Here is an 18,572-nt window from a genome sequence, read left to right as displayed (position 1 = left end):
TCACTCTGGGTTCTTGGCTAGCTTAGCGTTAGCATGCTGCCGAGTATGATGCAGTTGTGTCTGTCGTGGAGCAGTCTCCACTTTACTATCGCGCTCTCATCCTTCTGTGTAGTGATGGGCAGATGAAGCTTCATGAAGCACTGAAGCTTTTCATCCAATTGGTTCACCCCAGTGCAAAGCGTCTTGAAGCTTCATTTGCTCTAGTAGGACATCTACTGGATGTAAAAATATTAGTTGGCATGAATTTGAAGAGTGTGGCCGTTTGCACACAGCCTGTAAATGTCAACAACAAAAGGAGTGTGTAAAACATCTATATTGTAGTGATGGCAGCATACTGTGTATATTTATACTGGCAGTATGGAAAATGATCATTTGGAAATGCTTAAAATGGAAATGATCATTTCCTGTGAGGTGAGGTGTGGTTGGGGTGTGGACAGTGGTTGTGCTTTTGTAACGTTGAGGTATGGACAGCTACACACTGAGGCTTTGAGCCTCAGTCCTGCCCACATTTCATTCTCTAAAAACTAAATTTTCACTGCTTTTATGACCTTTTTAGTGGGGATAACATTTTAAACATTTAATGATTTAACAAATCTTTTGAATCCTTTGTCCTCCACAATGCTAAATGGCTGGGAGTCCTCAATCACCATGCTAACCAGGTCTTCATCTATTTGAGATTGTTCTCCTGAGGAAAGACAACAAAAACAAAGCACAAATATAAATATCACACACGTAACTTATAACAGTTGTATAATATTGATATATCATTTAGTAACATTACTGCATGCTATATTATCGTGGCATTTGATGGCTCACCTGGTCTTGCTCCATAATCGGTGTTCCCCCTTTTCTCATGCAAAGCTCTGTAGTGCCTAAGCATGGATGAGGTGTTGTTGTTATATCCCAGCTCCCTGGCACATAGCAAACACTTCACCTTGTACAAAAGTAAAGCTGCTTAACATAAATTGTATTGCACCATCAGTATTATGAAAATACATCTTCTGTAGAAATTTACATACCTTGTTGGGAGTAATAAAATCACAATGTTCCCACACAGGGGAGGACATCCTCCTCTTCTTAGCTGGCTCCATTCTCTCCTAACCTTCTCTCCTCACTACTCGACACATGTAGTGATGGGTTTTCTAGCTCTTTTTAGAGATCCGGCTCTTTCGGCTCGACTCACTAAAAAGAGCCGGCTCTTTCGGCTCCCAACGGGCTCTTCAGGTTGTTTTGTTGCTTCAATTAATTTATTATTAACAATAATATAAAATTATGCACAAAAGGAATTACTAATGTAAAAAAAAGTGTGGTTTTATTTATATATGTTTATATATAAATATATGCGGTGGCCCCTAGAGACAAAGCACGTACAAACTCCAAAACACATTTCTAACATTAACTGAACTTCCAAAGCAGAGCTACCTAGATCACTTAAATGACACAATTGAAAGCATGTGTGTATTGTTTGTGTATTTATACACAGGCACTCATATATATTCAAATAATTTAAAAAATGTTCATTTACCTGTTACTACCACACACCAAATCCGGTCGTTGGTACTTCCTGGCTTGTGTAGCCACTAGGTAACAAAGCTCAACACTGCGCCCTAGCATCCTGGAGCACTTCTGTTGTCTTTTGTACGTGTTTTGAGTTTTTATGTGGTTCTGAGTTTTTACGTGTTTTGGAGTTTGTACGTGCTTTGTCTGTAGGGACCACCGTAAATATACTTTTATTTATTCACTCCACATAAAATGTAATAAATAAATCATATAATACAAAAACCAACTATTCACGGTTCAACTTTTAACTATTTAAATTTTCAGCTTTTTCCTTTTAAACATATTTAAAGTGTAACAACATTAAACACTGCAAACCACAACACAATTAAATATAAATTAAAAATATGAAAACAAAAAGAAGATGCACATTCTCTGTCATATGGGCCTGCATGAATAAACTTTCTGAATCCTTTATCATCCGCAACTGAAAATAGTTGTGGATGATTACTATACCTTTCTAATGTGACGTTGTTGTCCCTGCTCTCTTTCTCTGTCTCTCCCTTGGTAGTTACCTAGCATGTGTAACTACCGCGCCTCCCCCCTTCTTCCCAGCGCAAAGCACAAGGCTCACGAGTGGAGTGAAGCTGAAAAAAGTGTGTGAGAGAGAGGGTGAGAGAAAGAAAAAAAAAACATGGCTCCCAATAAGGAGCCGGCTCGCGTCGTTCACGTCAAAGAGTCGGCTCTAAGAGCCATTTCGTTCGCGACCGACACATCACTAGACACAAGCGTTGAAGCCTCGATACAGTCACATCACTACTTCTGTGCAGTAAAAATGAAATAAATGTCCGCATCCACGCTACAGACTGCGGCACGATTTCAGTTGATCGTAGCCAGAGTGCAAGAACTGACAGGCAGGCAGACCAACGACTCCAAGCACCTGGACTTCAGTAGTGATCTTGATAGCTGTACACGTACATCCACACCAGCAGGTGGCAGTAATGCAGCAGTTCGTTGCTGAAGTCTGTGTTTGAAAAGTTTTCTTATGGCAAATAAGACCGGAAATGGGCTCAGCATGCCGGTGTGCTCGCGCAGTTCGGCATGGGTGCTCGCTACATTCAGCAAGAGTCTGTTCGCGCTGTCTCTCGGAAAGGCAGCGCTTAGCCGGCCAGGAAGTCCGCTGTTAGCACCAGCCGCAGGTCAGGCATCAACAAGAGGCAGCATGACAGCCACGGGCATGTCCCAGAGAATGGTGTGGGTGGACCTGGAGGTGAGTCACGTCGTGGGAACTGTGGTTATTGCTACAAGGCACTAAACGCTTTACTTAGCCGTTGAATGTAACGGTAAGCTGTGGAACTAGATGGCGCATATAGCGCTGGATGCTGGAATAGTTGTGTGAAGTGTCCAACGAGCTGTAGGCAGTCCACGCAGGAACATGGCACACGGGTGTGCAGACTTGAGCTGCTGTTCTCAATCTGTCTGTGCTGTTTATAATGACGACTACGTGTGTGTGTGTGTGTAGATGACAGGGCTGGACGTTGAAAAGGACCAAATCATTGAAATGGCCTGCCTTATTACAGACTCTAACCTGAACATCCTGGCCGAGGTAATGTGAACGTGAACACTGGAGCCTCTGCTCGTCTCTCTGTCATACAAGTTCAAGGCAGCTGTTGTTTTTCTCCAGGGGCCAAACGTGATCATTAAGCAGCCCGACGAGCTACTGGAAGGGATGTCAGAGTGGTGTAAAGAGCATCACGGAAAGGTAAGCCGGCGTTTGTTCAGGGGCTCGTACCAGTAAAGCAGAAATACAGATTGTTTTTCTACACGTCTGTCAAAAGTCTGTGCTGGAAAGCACCTCTGCAAGAAAACAAACTAATCTAGAATGCTAATGGGAACATGCAGCTCCTTACAACCACGGCCTTTAACCATAGCGTGAGCACGAATGTTCCCGGCTCCTACACTCTTATGAGTCTCTGAATCAGTCTCTTCTTATTCATCGTAGAGATTGTGCAGACATATGTTCTTTCTGCTGGTTGCACTGTGCCATTTGAATGCTCCCTGAGTCAAAAACACTGATACTAAATATAATATATATTAATATATAAATCAAATTGAATTGAAGCTTTAACGTTAGTGTTTTGGTTGCTGCCGTGGTGGTCGTTCTGGAGTGACCCAGTGCAGATGAAAGGGCGGCGTGTGGTATTATGGGCTGTTACTCAAGCGTTCTTAGGAACTTATAAACTTTGTGTTCAATACACAAAAACCTTTACTGGCTAATTAGTGTCAATTAATAAAATCTAAAATGTTCACTCACCTAAACTTAAATGAAGGTTCTGGTTAGTGTAGCAAATCAAGTTTAATACTTGTCACATTACTGAAGTCATTTTTATGTTCCAGTTTCTCACAGGCTCATAGGTAACTGTACAGGTGAGACCTGCCGTTTGCCTGTAGGACAAATTCAGAACATGAAGGCTCTGCTTGAGATTCCAACTCTTAAACTTGCTTTGGTATTGTTTCACTGAAATTCTTGAGATTCAAAGAGATGTTGATGTGAATGAAGGTGGCCATCATTAGGCTGACAACGTAACACGAACCCATTAAAAACATTAACCTCTTACCTAAGGGTGGTCCTTAAGTTGACATAAGGTAAGTGGTGACCAGTGTACTGTGGGACGTGTCGTATCTCCCACAGTACACCAGACACTAGGGGTGCAACGATACACAAAATTCACGGTTCGGTTCGGTTCGATACTTTGGTGTCACGGTTCGATATTTTTTCGATACAAAAAAATGTTCATGCCTTTTTAATTTGTCATTTATTAAAATTATAAATATATATTTTAACTCAAAAGTACAGTTTTTAAATTTAACCCTAACCCTTGTGCGTGTTTTTTATTTTGACAGCGAATGTGCACCTGCGGACCACTTATGTGCAGCCCTGGTTATTTAGCTCATCATATTGCAGCCACAGAAATTATTTTGTCCATGAAACCATAAAGCTGCACTTTCTTTTTGCCTTATAGTCTCATTTGTCATAACTTCTCCGTTTTGTGGTAAGCTTTTCTTTGGCTGTCACTTCTTCACCCTGACCGGTCTTATTTGGCTCAGCAGAACTGAAATGCTTTTACACGCTCACTCACATAAGCTCAGCGATTCTCTGCGCGATCAACCTCTCACATGTTTAAGCTGCGGGAGATTTCACTTGTCATGTTTGCATAGTAAGCTAACGATTAATAAGACGATGTCAGAGGAATTGGTGCGCAAATTATCATCACTCACAGATCAGTGCTGTCGCTCTCTATACACAGTTTGCACGATTGCAAAGTGAAAGCAAAAAACAAGCGCAAATTCAAACACGATTTCAATATGTCACATATTGACAGTGGCTCACCGATGCCAATGACATAATTACCCAGCTACATTTCTGAAAGAATGCAAAAGCATTGACATATATTTTTCCTTCCCACAATAGCCCGACGGGCAGGGCAGAGATAGATTTTGGTAGCCCGACTGGAAAAAATCGCTAGCCCCAGGACGTTGGGCTAGCGATATTGCGAGCCCTGTATCTGATTGAGGAATCACTCATCTTTGGAAAAGAGAGTTTATTACAGAGAAATGTCTCTTTCCAAAATAAAAGCTATACTATCCGCTTCTTCTGGGCTATATTCTCAGCAGCATAAGGAGAATCACGTGCTAACAGCTGTCTAAATGACTCGGCTAAAGTTAGTAGCATGCTTGTTGTTTTTGTCTTTGCACTAGGATGATGTCGGCGTAAATGTGCAGTCATATTCGTTGTGTTCCCACTAGTGCTTTCAGGTTAATCTCGTTGAAATGACCTTAACGCTACAACACGGCAAATCTCCGTTAACGAGCTACCGCCGATCGCTCCGTGCATGGGGCTAGACGGCCAACACGTTAACGAGCTAACTGCGCTAACACACTAGTTCCCACCCATGTAATTGAGCATTGCATGGCACATCCAACATACTCTTTTACCTTAGTCCATGACTCGCTTACCTTCAGGGTCATACGTCACATGAAGACCAAAATAGTTCCAAACGCCAGATCTGAATGAGGGTGGGGGAGGTGCCCTGCGCTCTTCCTTCTGTCTATGCTGTCTGTGTGGAGCGCTCAGTGGATCTGCGCTCGACAGTGCAGCCTAGGCGGAGTAGTCGAACGCAGATTCACTGAGCGCTCCACACAGACAGCATCGTCAGAAGGAAAATTGATAAAATAAATTAAAAATGTTGTATTGTTCGATACATATGCGTACCGAACCGAAAGCACTGTATCGAACGGTTCAATATCGATACGAATATCGTTGCACCCCTACCAGACACATTGTCATTTCAAAAATAACCTTTTTCCCCAATCGTGTGTTTAAGTCTGACGCCATTAGCTGTGTCCTGGTCCAAACTCTGTTTCAGGTCCCAAAGTCAAACAACACTGCAGCATCACTGAGAGTTGCAAACTGTCTAAATTCTTTCATCTGTAATAAAATGATCAGCGTTGCTGCTTTACTATGGAACGCCAGGACTGCCATAATGAATTAATTAAATACACCATTAAATAATTAATTAAATGTGGCAATAATTAATTAAAATTGGAATTAATTAATTAAATAAATAGTTATGACACATGTAATTAATTAATTATTGACACATTTAATTAATTATTTATGTATTTCACATTTTAATTAATTATTGACACATGTAATTAATTAATTATTGACACATTTAATTAATTATTTAATGATATATTTATTTCATTTTGGCAGTCCTGACGCCTGGCTCTCGTCATGAAATAATTTTATCTGTCAGCCTCACCCATCAAACTCAGGGGGCGGGGTTAACGCTGCCCATGCAGCTTCTCTAACATTTGATTGGTTGCCGTGCAAAGTAAGTCAAAACAGGTCGATCCTAGAAAATCGATTGCTTGTGTAGACTTGGGGCAGCCAGGTATCCCAGAATGCAGATCAAATCACAAGCAGCAATGGTGGTGGTGTAGTTTTAAAATACCCCGTTTTTCTGTCACCAGCTACACTTTTAACAGTGTTTTAGCCGCGAATGTCGCGCCGCATGTCTGGTCAGGTTGTCAACATAGAACATGTTTGCAAAAGTGCTCAGATGTTTTCAGAGATTTCACTAGCTCTGCTAACAGTTAGCATGCAGAGTGCACCGAGGGGGTTACGTTAACCGGTTTGTTTACATATTCCACTCTCCGTGTTCCACATGTTGCATTCGCAGATTCTCATTTTCACCGAACGATCGTCTCTTTCCGCCTGGTCTTGTGTCTCTGTGCTTCTGTAACATAAAGAACGAGCTGACATTTTTCTCACGAAACCAGCGATCAGCTCAACAGACCCTCAGTTTACCTGCATGCATCCTCCTCTTCCTCATCTGTCAGCTGTTTAACACCTGCTGCTAATTCAAGAAACACGCCTAGTTACCTGGTGATAGTCACAGTTTAACTGGGCAGCCGGTGCTCGATATAAAGCAATGTCAGCGCATTTTTCTGCACAAGATAAGTAAATATAGTGTTTTCCCCGAGCGCAGAGCTGCTGGAGCTCGTTTCCTTACAGAGCACTTTATAGGCGAACAGCTTTATCAGCGGCTGATGTCCAATCACCGGCACACAGCTTTCAAACCTCAGCTGAGTTTTAGCTCTCAGTGGTTAAACGCTGGACTTCATTCACTCAGGTTCTGTCTGTCGGGTCACGTTTACTTCGCTGTTTTATTTACAACTGAGCAAATCGGTTTGGCTGAGGTTAAAGTTACGTTTCATAACTGCATAGTTTCACAGACGTTTAATGGTTCACTGGCACATGTGTTAGACTGAACTATCATCTAAATATCATCTGTTTTTTAATAGTTATTCAACTGTATTCTAAGCACCAGCTGTCTGTTAGAATGTGATTTTTTTTTCTCTCTCTGTTGGTAGAGGTATAAAAAATGCGCAGGAAAATCTGACGTGCATGGCGAACTTCACCGACGATATTTAGGGAGGAATAAACACACATCAAACATAAATGAACCATTTGTCTGTCTCCATAATTGAGAGCATTTTCTCTTCTTATCTCAACACTCTCTCTCTCTCTCTCTCTCTCTCTTTTTTTTTTTTTTTTTTTTTTTTTGCTTTTTCGGTCATGTTATGTTTACCTGTCAAAGGCTTGTTACAAACTATGAAACACATCGTGCAGACTTCTGGATGTTAGAAGAAAACGAATACTGCTCATGAATGAGACTAAAGGCAGGAAGGTGTCCTTTAAAACTAAACATGTTAATAGGACCTCCCTGTTTATATCATAGTTTATGATATAGCACGTGTATTTCAGTAATAGCCTGCTGAGGCCACTATACGTGCTGGCCTCATATCAAATGTGAAGGCAGACTGAGTCTATGTTTGACGTTTTTTATATCTAATCTTCCTTTTCAAACATTTAAACAGCAGCGAGTCTGCAGCTGAGGGAATACAAATTCAAATTGTCGGAACAGGTTTGCTCGTTTCTTGGATTCATTTGGTGATTTATTAAATGTATAACTGTTATTCTAATCTGCTGCTGAGTCTCTTACACTTTTCTTTATGCTGTATATTTTCACGTCTCTGGAATAGTTGGCAGTTAGATAGTCAGCTGGGAAACTTTGTGTTAACTCATGGAGCTGAGGATATCGTGGATATGCTGACCTCGCTGCGTGGTGTACAGAGCGAGGTCAGCATGATTAATATTCACAATAAAAATATTAGCCGAACATCATGAAGTCTGTATGTGTTTCATAGTGTCGAACAACCTTTGTACAGTTAAAGCCAGCAGTTACTACATGACGGAAACACCAACGTTATCTCTTTTATGTGTTTATACACAGGTCACGCTGATTACTGAACAAAAACCCAAAGATCAGATGTTAAACAGATTTATTTGTTCTCTCTCCTCCTTAAACATGTTTTTAATGTTAGTTATAATTCAGAATTGGCGACTGAAACACGTAGGACACATAAGAACATCAGGAAATAAAACATCGATAAATATAACCTCAGTAAAAGAAGTCAGCGGGGGTTACTACAGCTGTGTACCGGGGCCTGCGCTTTGTCGGTGGGATTGCTTGCGAGGCGAGCGGGTCTATCCCACGCTTTGCCGTGAGACTGGGCAGACATCTCCGAAATCATCGAAGCACTTTTGCAAAGAGGCTGTATCTTGACAAACCGACCAGACACATGAAGATTAAACCACTACATTCTCGGCTAAAAAAATATTAAAACTGTATTTGGTAACACACAAACAGGGTTTTTCAAAGCTCAGTTCTGTTAGCTTCCACATGCCGGTTATTGTGTGCTAGAAACAATGGCCACCAGGCCAAAGCAATGGTTTTAACTCGATCAGCGTTAACCCCGCCCCCTGAGTTTGATGGGTGAGGCTGACAGATAAAATTATTTCATGATGAGAGCCAGGCGTCAGGACTGCCAAAATGAAATAAATAAATATATCATTAAATAATTAATGAAATGTGTCAATAATTAATGAAATGTGTCAATAATTAATTAAAATGTGAAATACATAAATAATTAATTAAATGTGTCAATAATTAATTAATTAAATGTGTCAATAATTAATTAAAATGTGAAATACATAAATAATTAATTAAATGTGTCAATAATTAATTAATTACATGTGTCATAACTATTTATTTAATTAATTAATTCCAATTTTAATTAATTATTGCCACATTTAATTAATTATTTAATGGTGTATTTAATTAATTCATTATGGCAGTCCTGGCGTTCCATACTTTACCAGGTGTAACAATGAAGTTTAACATCCAGGCATCCATGAAAACAGAATTTATTACATTTAAGTTAGAAGTTAGCAGGAAGTTAGCTCGCTAGCTTCCATCTAAACATAATATAGCATGTTTTGACAGAGAGACTTCTGAAACAAATTCAAACGTACAGCTCTGCTATCACTTCCAACATAAATGAGGACAGAAAACTAAACAGCAGTGACGTTTGTAGGGTTACTGAAGTTGGGCTAGCTGGTATATAATGATGTGCTACGTGATCGCTAGCGACACACCTATGTTAGCATAGCATAAACACAGTGAAGCTGGAGGATGAATGCTAACTTTTTTCTACTCGATAAAAGTTAACGTGAAGGTTCCTGATGGTTAGAGACAAATGCAGTCGCATGGCAGGATGCTGTAAACGGACCAAACTTCAGTCAGGAGAACAACTGAGATAATCCATCCACAATATGAGGTTAGTCATTCATATACTGCTGCATGGGCTGCAGTTACATCGTAAGGGTTTAAAAACTGAGAGGCCGGCAGTGATCATGGACTGTTTTTAGGGGCTTGTTCAGATTAAACAGAACAAGATACAAAACATTAAAACATGTTAAAAACACAACAGCCTTAATAAACACAGAGTTGTTTGGACTGAAGCAGGGTTCATACGTCATCACTTAAGGACCAGGTTACTAGTGTATGAAATTTACTATCATTCAGGTGACAAAGTCCACATGCTTAACTCCAAGGTTTGACGTATCCAGACCCAAAACAAAATCTTCTGATACTCTGTAGCTCTTAAAATGAGATAAATGCAGCTTTGCACAAGAGCATGACATGTGACACCATGTCAGACTAACGTTAAACCAGAATGTAGACAGTGTGTGAAGTCTCCCTTTGCTGCTTCAGTAGAGGTTAAGTAGCACCAGGTGCTGCTAATCAATGGACTGATTAATCAGAAGTTTTGACAATTTGCTGGTCTGGACATCAGCAATGATCTTACAGAAACAGTTGGTGCGACCCGTCAAATCATTTAAAGTTCATCATTTTACAGTGAGAAAGATTCAGGGAGGTGCAGACAGTTACCAATCTTCCCAGAAGTTAATGTTATTGTAACCTCAGGTTGTGCAACACTGAGAGAAAACCCAGACACAGCAGTTCAGATTTTAGTATTTGTGCTCACGCCTGCTTTTCCTTTCCACTTTACTGTTGTCTTGTTTGAACGATGAGGCGTGTTTTAAAGTGAAGTAACAAAGTCTGTTGGTGTAATTGTGTCTTAGTCAGGACTGACCCAGGCTGTACGGGACAGTAAAATCACCCTGGAACAAGCAGAGTATGAGTTCCTGTCCTTCGTCAGACAGCACACACCACCTGGACAATGTCCCCTCGCTGGTAAACTCTTTCTGTTCATGTCCTCAGAACCAAGACCTGGGCACAAAGTTATGATTCTGCATGTCTGTCTGTGGTACTGTGTGGGTGGCTGGATTATGCCTAGCATCTCTGTAATGACTCTCCGGTGAAGCTACAGGAGCTCGAGGAGAGCCAATCGTCAGCTTAGCTTTCCTAATTTTCCGAGGTTTCCATTTGGGTTGCTGTGATTACTCTAATTAGATCGGGGTGGGGAACTCCAGGCCTCGAGCACCTGCAGGTTTTAGATCTCACCCTGGATCAAATGTTCATCACCAGGCCTCTGGAGAACTTGAAGACATGTCGAGGAGGTCATTTAGCCATTTAACCTGCAGGACACCGGCCCTGGAGGCCTGGAGCTCCCCACCCTGTGTTGGATAATGCACAGTGAGCTCATGAAAGTGATTAACATGCTGAGTGTGAAAGGACTGAGTCAGGTGTCAGTGTAGGTGATCTGTTTCTTCTGCTTCACCCTCCTCATACTGGACTCAAAGCTCAGACTATCCTGTAGATCAGGGCTGCCCAATCCCAGTCCTCGAGAGCTACTATCCTGCAGCTTTTAGATGCATCCCTACTCCAACACAGCTGAATCAAATGGTTTGATTACCTCTTCAGCATGCCATCATGTTTGGCAAAGGCCTGATAACAAGCCATTCATTTGATTCGGGTGTGTGGGAACAAGGATGCATCTAAAAGCTGCAGGACGGTAGCTCTCGAGGACCGGGATTGGGCACCCCTGCTGTAGATCATGTGTGTAACAGCAGCACATGTGCTGGTGTCAGTGATTGGCTTGAGGAGTCATGCTTGTGATTGGTTGTTCTACAGGTAACTCTGTGCATGCAGATAAGAGGTTCCTGGACAAGTATATGCCACAGTTCATGTACCACCTTCACTACAGAATCATCGACGTGAGCACCATCAAGGAGCTTAGCAGGCAGGTGACTTTAGGAGATGTAAACTGTGAGAGTTGTTGCAGCCAGGCCGCTTTGCATGAGCTGACCTCAGAATAATCTGGCATCTTCATGTGGAGAGCCACTGTTAAACACTGTTGGTCACAGGGAGTGTGGGTGGGGGGGACTACACCCATAAACATGAATGTATATTATGTCTAATTTCCATTTCCTAATCAAACCCTTTATAGAAATGAATGGCCACAGATTCATGGCTCAGGTATTTTAGAGTTTACAGTGTTTGCCAGAGACAAGCTGCACTCACTCACTTGGTTTCTCACTTTGATGTGAACTAAAGTTGTGAGAACCGTTTACTGGAGTTAATGCACCGCTGCACATCATAGCAAAGAAAAGGTTGCATGGCATTTTCATCTGCATGCTGCCCATACATGAAAATCATAAATGTATCAGTACGATTGACTTTCTTTCTACAAACACTTTCAGACGCTGGTTTCCAGAAGAATACAAAATGGTGCCTCACAAGAAAGCAACACACAGGTAAATAAAAAGAAAGCTGCATCAACATATATATGAAACGGCTGATGAGCTTCAGTTTTATTTATACAGCATCAAAACCTAACAACAGTCGCCTCAAGGTGCTTTAGATTGTAAGGTAGGCCCTACAGTAATACAGAGAACCCCAACAATCAGAAAACAGTTGACCTCGGGAAGGAAAAACTCCTTTTTAACAGGAAGAAACCTTCAGCAGAACCTCCGGTTGGGGGCGAGGCGACGAAGACAGGATAAAGACATGCTGTGGGAAGAGAGCCAGAGATTAATAACAAGTGTGATTCAGTGCAGAGAGGTCTGTTAACACATAGTGAAGAAGAAGAAACACCCAGTGCATCATGGGAATCCCCCGGCAGCCTACACCTATTGCAGCATAACTAAGGGAGGATTCAGGGTCACATGGTCCAGCCCTAACTATATGCTTTAGCAAAAAGGAAAGTTTGAAGCCTAATCTTGAAAGTAGAGATAGTGTCTGTCTCCTGAATCCAAACTGGAAGCTGGTTCCACAGAAGAGGGGCCTGAAAACTGAAGGCTCTGCCTCCCATTCTACTTTTAAATACTCTAGGAACAACCAGTAGGCCTGCAGTGTCAAAGCATGACCTCTCTATAAGAGAGTGAAGATTGCACCTGATTATTGAAGATCTTGGATGAGATGTTGAACAGAATAGTGTACAGCCAACCTTTCTCTTCCTCAGGGTGATAAGGAGTTGAACCCCCCTGGTGTAAAGCTAGTTACACAGATGCTGTATTGGGTTTAGCTTGGTCCTGCTGAAATATGGAAATATGAAAAAAGACATTGTGGGAGCGTATGCTGCTCTAAAACCTGTACAGTGAGGGGAAAAGTATGTGATCCCCTGTTAAGGTTGCACACTTCCTGAACTCAGCAGTCAAACAAAGAAACAAAGCACAGAGGACTTTCACATTTCTACCACAGGTGCATCTGTGAGGAGGGTGAGGGGTACCACTGGTGTTCATTCTTAATGAGGACAATAAAGACACGTCCTCATAAGGACAGAGATTCATATTGCTGTGTGGTAATTATGAAATGCATCTTGGGCCATAGTGATGAAGGAACATGGACATAATGAAACTTGTAGTGAAACAAAGTTTCTATGGGGAAGCAACCTCGTGCGTTACTTGTAGAAAAGTGTCACGGCCCAAACACATTACTCTGAACTGTTATAATATATTATTTTGTAATAATAATAATAATAATTTCAGTCTATTATGTGATGTTAGTGGACTATTGCACAGTCCAAAAATGTAAAAGGCCTCCACAGCCTAATCTTCAGACTTTGCTGTTCATATCGCTTTTTTAGACATGAAGCTGACATTCTGATAGGTTAATGGAAAGTTCATGTTTTTTTAAATCTTCCACCATAAATATAAGTTTAAACAAACACGCAGCCTGAGCTCAGGGCGTGGAGCTGAGCTTTTAGGTGAGAGCCACCTTTGCAGAATCTTGTTTTAATCCTGGAACGAAGTGTGCATGTGGAGGCGAATGTAGAAATATCCACGATGGTGAAGTTAAAATGGAGCTTTTCTTCTTTAGAGCGTTGGAGGACATCCGGGAGAGCATCAAGGAGCTGCAGTACTACAGAGCCAACATCTTCAAAGCATCAGAGAAGAATTGCACGATTGTTGAAAATGGAGGCAGCAGTATGAGTTAGCACATAGAATGAGAATATAGTCTTCAGTGTTATTATTGTATTGCCATCGGTTTTTGTTTGTGCACTTGCGAATGCTCAATAATCCTTTGTTAGAATATTGTTAGTGGTAAATTTAAAGGTTTCATTGAAAGAAGCAAGCAGCAGTTGGTTTTTTGTTTTTCTTTTCAGGAGAAATCCTTTTGTCCAGGTTCATGATAGTGATCTTTGGTAGATTGGATTTTTGTGTTGATTGAGACAGTGTCTGATGCAATTTTCAATTGTTCTTGTTTTGAAAGTGAAACCAAATAAACCTGGTTGTGCCTGTGGAAAAACTTCTTGTTTCCTTACTGTCATGTACCACATGATGCAGGAAATGGGAGCAACTATAACAGAAAATACCCAAATATTTGTTTATCCATTTCAAGTTCTTTATTTTCAATGTGCTGTGGTGTAGATAACTGGAAATGCAGTGCAATGACATGTTGGAATATTTAACATCTAAGTGAAGTGACGGACGTGAATGTTCCAAACTCAAACGTCTTCATACTGTTACATTTCTAACAGTACAGTAGTTTTATTTTCTGATCATATGTTTGGAGCCTTTATTGGACAGTGGCAGCAAAGGGCCACTCTGGGTCAGATTCAAATCCAGCCCATGTAGCATGTGGTCTGCTTACTGAGCTAAACTGGCACCCATATAGCAGGTTTGAAAAGTTGTCATTGCTGACTGGTGACGTGGGTTCAACATAAATGGAAATGTGTTACTTGTTTGAGTCAGTAAGTCAAAGCTCATACACAATATGCAAAGAATGTACAGCAGGGTGGTGTTAGCTTAGAGTACAACTTGGTTTAAACTGATTTAGACGAAGTGCAATGTCTTTGAAAGTGTAAGAGAATCTTTTGAATAAATGGAAAATGCTTCAAATCAAGACCAGTAAGTTACCTGACTTTAAATTCAGTGCACAGTATGTATTATTATATAAACCTGTGATGTTTGACAGCCATTGCATTGCAATCCATTGCAGCAGCTCTGCCATGAATTCTTTACATTTTAGTTTTTTGTTGACATTTTAAAATGTTCATTTTGTGTTTATTTTCGAGGTAATATCAAAATCCTTCAAAGACAGCAATCTTATCAATGCCTCTAAGGCTTTATTTGTTACGTTACATTGTAGCCATTCTCTTTGGTCTTGTCCAAAGGACATTGTTCCAGCGTGGTGTTTTTTACCACCTGTCATACTGGGTTTGGTTTGCCAAGCTGCAGTTTTCTTCTGTATAACCCCCTGCCAGATTGATGGGTAGCAGAAATTGCTTCTCTAAGATCATTGTTGATGTCCAGACCAACAAACTGCCAGAGTATTGACTCAAATACTTTGTTATTAGTGATGGGATTTCCAGCTCTTTTTAGAGAACCGGCTCTTTCGGCTCCCAACCCGCTCTTCAGGTTGTTTTGTTGCTTTAATTAATTTATTAACAACAATACAAAATTATGGACAAAAGGAATTACTAATGTAAAAGAAAACCTGTGGTTTTATTTATATATGTTTATATATAAATATATACGGTGGCCCCTAGAGACAAAGCACGTACAAACTCCAAAACACATTTCTAGCATTAACTGAACTTCCAAAGCAGAGCTACTAGATCACTTAAAATTGAAAGCATATGTGTATTGTTTGTGTATTTATACACAGGCACTCATATATATTCAAATAATTTAAAAAATGTTCATTTACCTGTTACTACCACACACCAAATCCGATCGTTGGTACTTGCTGGCTTGTGTAGCCACGAGGTAACAAAAGCCCAACACTGCCCCCTAGCATCCTGGAGCACTTCTGTTGTCTTTTGTACGTGTTTTGGAGTTTTTAAGTGTTTTGTCTCTAGGGGCCACCGTAAATATACTTTTATTTATTCACTCCACAAAAAATGTAATAAATAAATCATATAATACAAAAACCAACTATTTACATTTTAACTTTTAACTATTTAAATTTTCATCTTTTTCCTTTTGAACAAATTTAAAGTGAAACAACACAGAACACTGCAAACCACAACACAATTAAATATAAATTAAAAATATGAAAACAAAAAGAACATGCATATTCTCTGTCATATGGACCTGCATGAATAAACTTTCTGAATCCTTTATCATCCACAACTGAAAATAGTTGTGGATGATTACTATACCTTTCTAATGTGATGTTGTTGTCCCTGGCTCTCTTTCTCTGTCTCTCCCTCCCGCTCTGTTCCTGTGCTACTGCGAGTGTAACTACCGCCCCTCCCCCCACTGCTGCTGAGCGTAAGCACAAGGCTCGCGTGCGGAGTGAAGCGGAAAAAAGTGCGAGAGAGAGGGTGAGAGAAAGGAAAAAAACAAACAAACCCCACGGCTCCCAATAAGGAGTTGGCTCGCGTCGTTCACTTCAAAGAGTCGGCTCTGAGAGCCGTTTCGTTCGCGTCCGACACATCACTATTTGGTATGAAGATGCACAGTAAAGAATCAGAATCAGAATACTTTATTGATCCCTGGGGGAAATTATTTTTTGTTACAGTGCTCCATTTTAAACCAACATTAAGACAAGACAGACAATACGCTAACTAAGAATAGTACAATATATACATATATATACATACATACATACATAAGTCACTTATAAATAAATATTTGGAAAAGAAACATGTGTAGTTGTAGCAGCAAACAGAAGGTCAGACATCAACTAGGGAGAAAGTAGAAGGACAAACAAAGCCATATTGTCATTCTCTATGTAGCAGGTTTATCAGAGAAACTCAGGAGAGTCTTCTCCAAGCACAACATCCCAGTGTACTTCAGACCAAACAACACACTCAGACACCAACTGAGTGGAGGATGATTTTGGAGTGGGATCAGGGTGTAGCCACACAAATATACTACATCAACCTCCTAAAAGCTTGGTGAAGGAAAGACACGAGTTAGGGCCCAAGGTGCCAAATTCAACTATTCCTGCCTCACTCTATTGCAATAGGGTTGGTAGATGCAGATGTGTCCTTCCCCTGCCTGGACACTCCACACTCAAAGAGCACCATTTTGAAATGTGTTACCTATAGTTTAGCTGCATTTAGTGTACTTCCTGGGTAAAGTCCACTCCGGAGTACCAAAATTGACTGATGTCGCATTCTTATGGAAAACTTGAGTTTTGCTGGAGCATTTATGTGCTTTGATATTCCTGCTTGACTTAATCTCTCTTATCTCGGTTTACTTCATATTGGCAGATGTTCCTTTCATTTAATTGGTTGTGGCAACTACTGTCTCTGTGTATTTTAATGGCCTTTTAAAATTAAATAATACACAGACTCAGGCCAGCTGATAGAAATGTGAAGTTATTGAGTTTCCCAAATGAATACATTGACATGAACAGCCAGTGAGTGGAGCTATTTTCACTTCACCTGGCTCCCGGGGTATGCCATGAATCAAAGTGTTGTGAACATACTGCCTACGGCTCAACTGATTCAGTAACTGTTCCTGCTCATTTCATTGGAAGAGACGGACAAACAATGAAGGCTGTACAGCTCGAGTTCATGACACCATCACAAGGTCGGAGGCTGCACGTGTCAAAACCCTAACGAAGAAGGACAGCCTGTGTGGCTGTGCAAACATGTATGCTGCCACTCTAGCTGACTTTGCACTTTAATAAAGTAGATGCAAAAGTTAATCAGTAAAAGAATGTAACAACCTTTATTACTGCTTTATTTGCCTTCACTTTTACCTCCAGTTACAACTTTATTGTGCCTACTGTCAGTCAGCTCATCGGAAAATCAAGGTAGTGAACATCAGATTAGGGCTGTGCGATATGACCAAAATCTCATATCCCGATATAAGACATCTATCGTCCGATAACGATATAAATCACAGAAAATTAACATTTTCTGTAAATTCTGTGAATCTCGGGCAGCTCGACTTGCCTGAAGTGTTTCCAGCTGCGCGTCATGTAGCTGGAGTCGAGTGTTTTAACCGATGCATGAAACGATACAGTTTTAGACATAAGTTGTAACGGCGCCGTTTTCTTTGTGAGTATTTATTACACGGCGTGCTGCGGGGAAAAGCTTGTTTTAAGTTTGAGTCTAAGCTTTATTTTTTAGCACCTGGCGGCTCTTTTTTACTTCTCATCTGTAAATAATCTGCATCTTTCACGTGATTCAGTTTATTTTGAAAAGTCTCAACAGGATCTTGAGCTTTATTGTGAAAGGTTTATGTGGAAAATAAACAAGCAGACACGCGGTGGTTTTACCGTTGTTGTTGAAAGAAATTAAGAAATGAATATAGCCGCTACAGTGACCATCAGAACCATGAAAAAAATATTGCCGTAAACAGTTTATTTTGCGACACCACGAAACAAACGACAGCGTAAAATGAAACGATAGATGTTTTTATATCGTCATCCGATATATATCGTTATATCGAACAGACCTACATCAGATTGCCCCGATGCATCCGTGGCAGTGTGTATGACAGGTAAAAACATGGGTTGTACAAATGTGTGTGAGTGCTTTGTCTGTTCATTACTTACATATTAAAAATACTATACTTACTAGGCCTAAGAATCACCACCTTAAGCGTGAATGATGCGGTGAATACTTTTTAGAAAAGACTAGCAGTTTTCTACATCAGTAGCATTTTAACCACACAAAGCACTTCACAATACAAGCCAACAGAGTTTTGTGTGGCAGAAGTTGTGAAAAGGTGGAGCTGAAACACTACGAGAGAAAAAGAACCAAAAAACTCAAATGAGCTGACATGTTAGCTG

General features: G+C 40.6%; 1 protein-coding gene across 2 annotated transcripts; it reads left to right on the top strand.

Annotated features, from left to right (window-relative positions):
• Positions 1 to 2,527: 2,527 nt before the first annotated feature.
• Positions 2,528 to 13,992, top strand: rexo2 (RNA exonuclease 2). 2 transcript variants are annotated; one of them, XM_085363277.1, is made up of 7 exons: positions 2,528 to 2,767; positions 3,020 to 3,103; positions 3,182 to 3,259; positions 10,556 to 10,667; positions 11,508 to 11,616; positions 12,077 to 12,130; positions 13,695 to 13,992. In XM_085363277.1, exons 1-7 carry the CDS (start codon positions 2,543 to 2,545, stop codon positions 13,810 to 13,812), a joined length of 780 nt encoding a protein of 259 aa, XP_085219403.1. In that variant the 5' UTR covers positions 2,528 to 2,542; the 3' UTR covers positions 13,813 to 13,992. The 2 variants fall into 2 exon arrangements, with proteins under 2 accessions (XP_085219403.1, XP_085219402.1); XM_085363276.1 differs by lacking the exon at positions 11,508 to 11,616 and having other exon boundaries at positions 2,567 to 2,767.
• Positions 13,993 to 18,572: the final 4,580 nt, after the last annotated feature.

The sequence above is a fragment of the Diplotaxodon limnothrissa genome, linkage group LG10, assembly GCF_057381915.1.
Source record: "Diplotaxodon limnothrissa isolate DT_005_m linkage group LG10, D_limnothrissa_male_GT1.1, whole genome shotgun sequence".
Taxonomy (NCBI): Eukaryota; Metazoa; Chordata; class Actinopteri; order Cichliformes; family Cichlidae; genus Diplotaxodon; species Diplotaxodon limnothrissa.
The sequence above is the reverse complement of the archived record's forward strand: the minus strand, read 5'-3'. Positions and strand labels throughout refer to the sequence as shown.

Bases quoted from the DNA above. Each gene is read 5' to 3' on its own strand.
- rexo2 (XM_085363277.1), top strand. From the start codon at position 2,543: ATGGCAAATAAGACCGGAAATGGGCTCAGCATGCCGGTGTGCTCGCGC. The intron at 3,260-10,555 runs GTAAGCCGGCGT...ATTGTGTCTTAG, and splicing joins GTAAAGAGCATCACGGAAAG to TCAGGACTGACCCAGGCTGT. The intron at 11,617-12,076 runs GCAGGTGACTTT...AAACACTTTCAG, and splicing joins ACCATCAAGGAGCTTAGCAG to ACGCTGGTTTCCAGAAGAAT.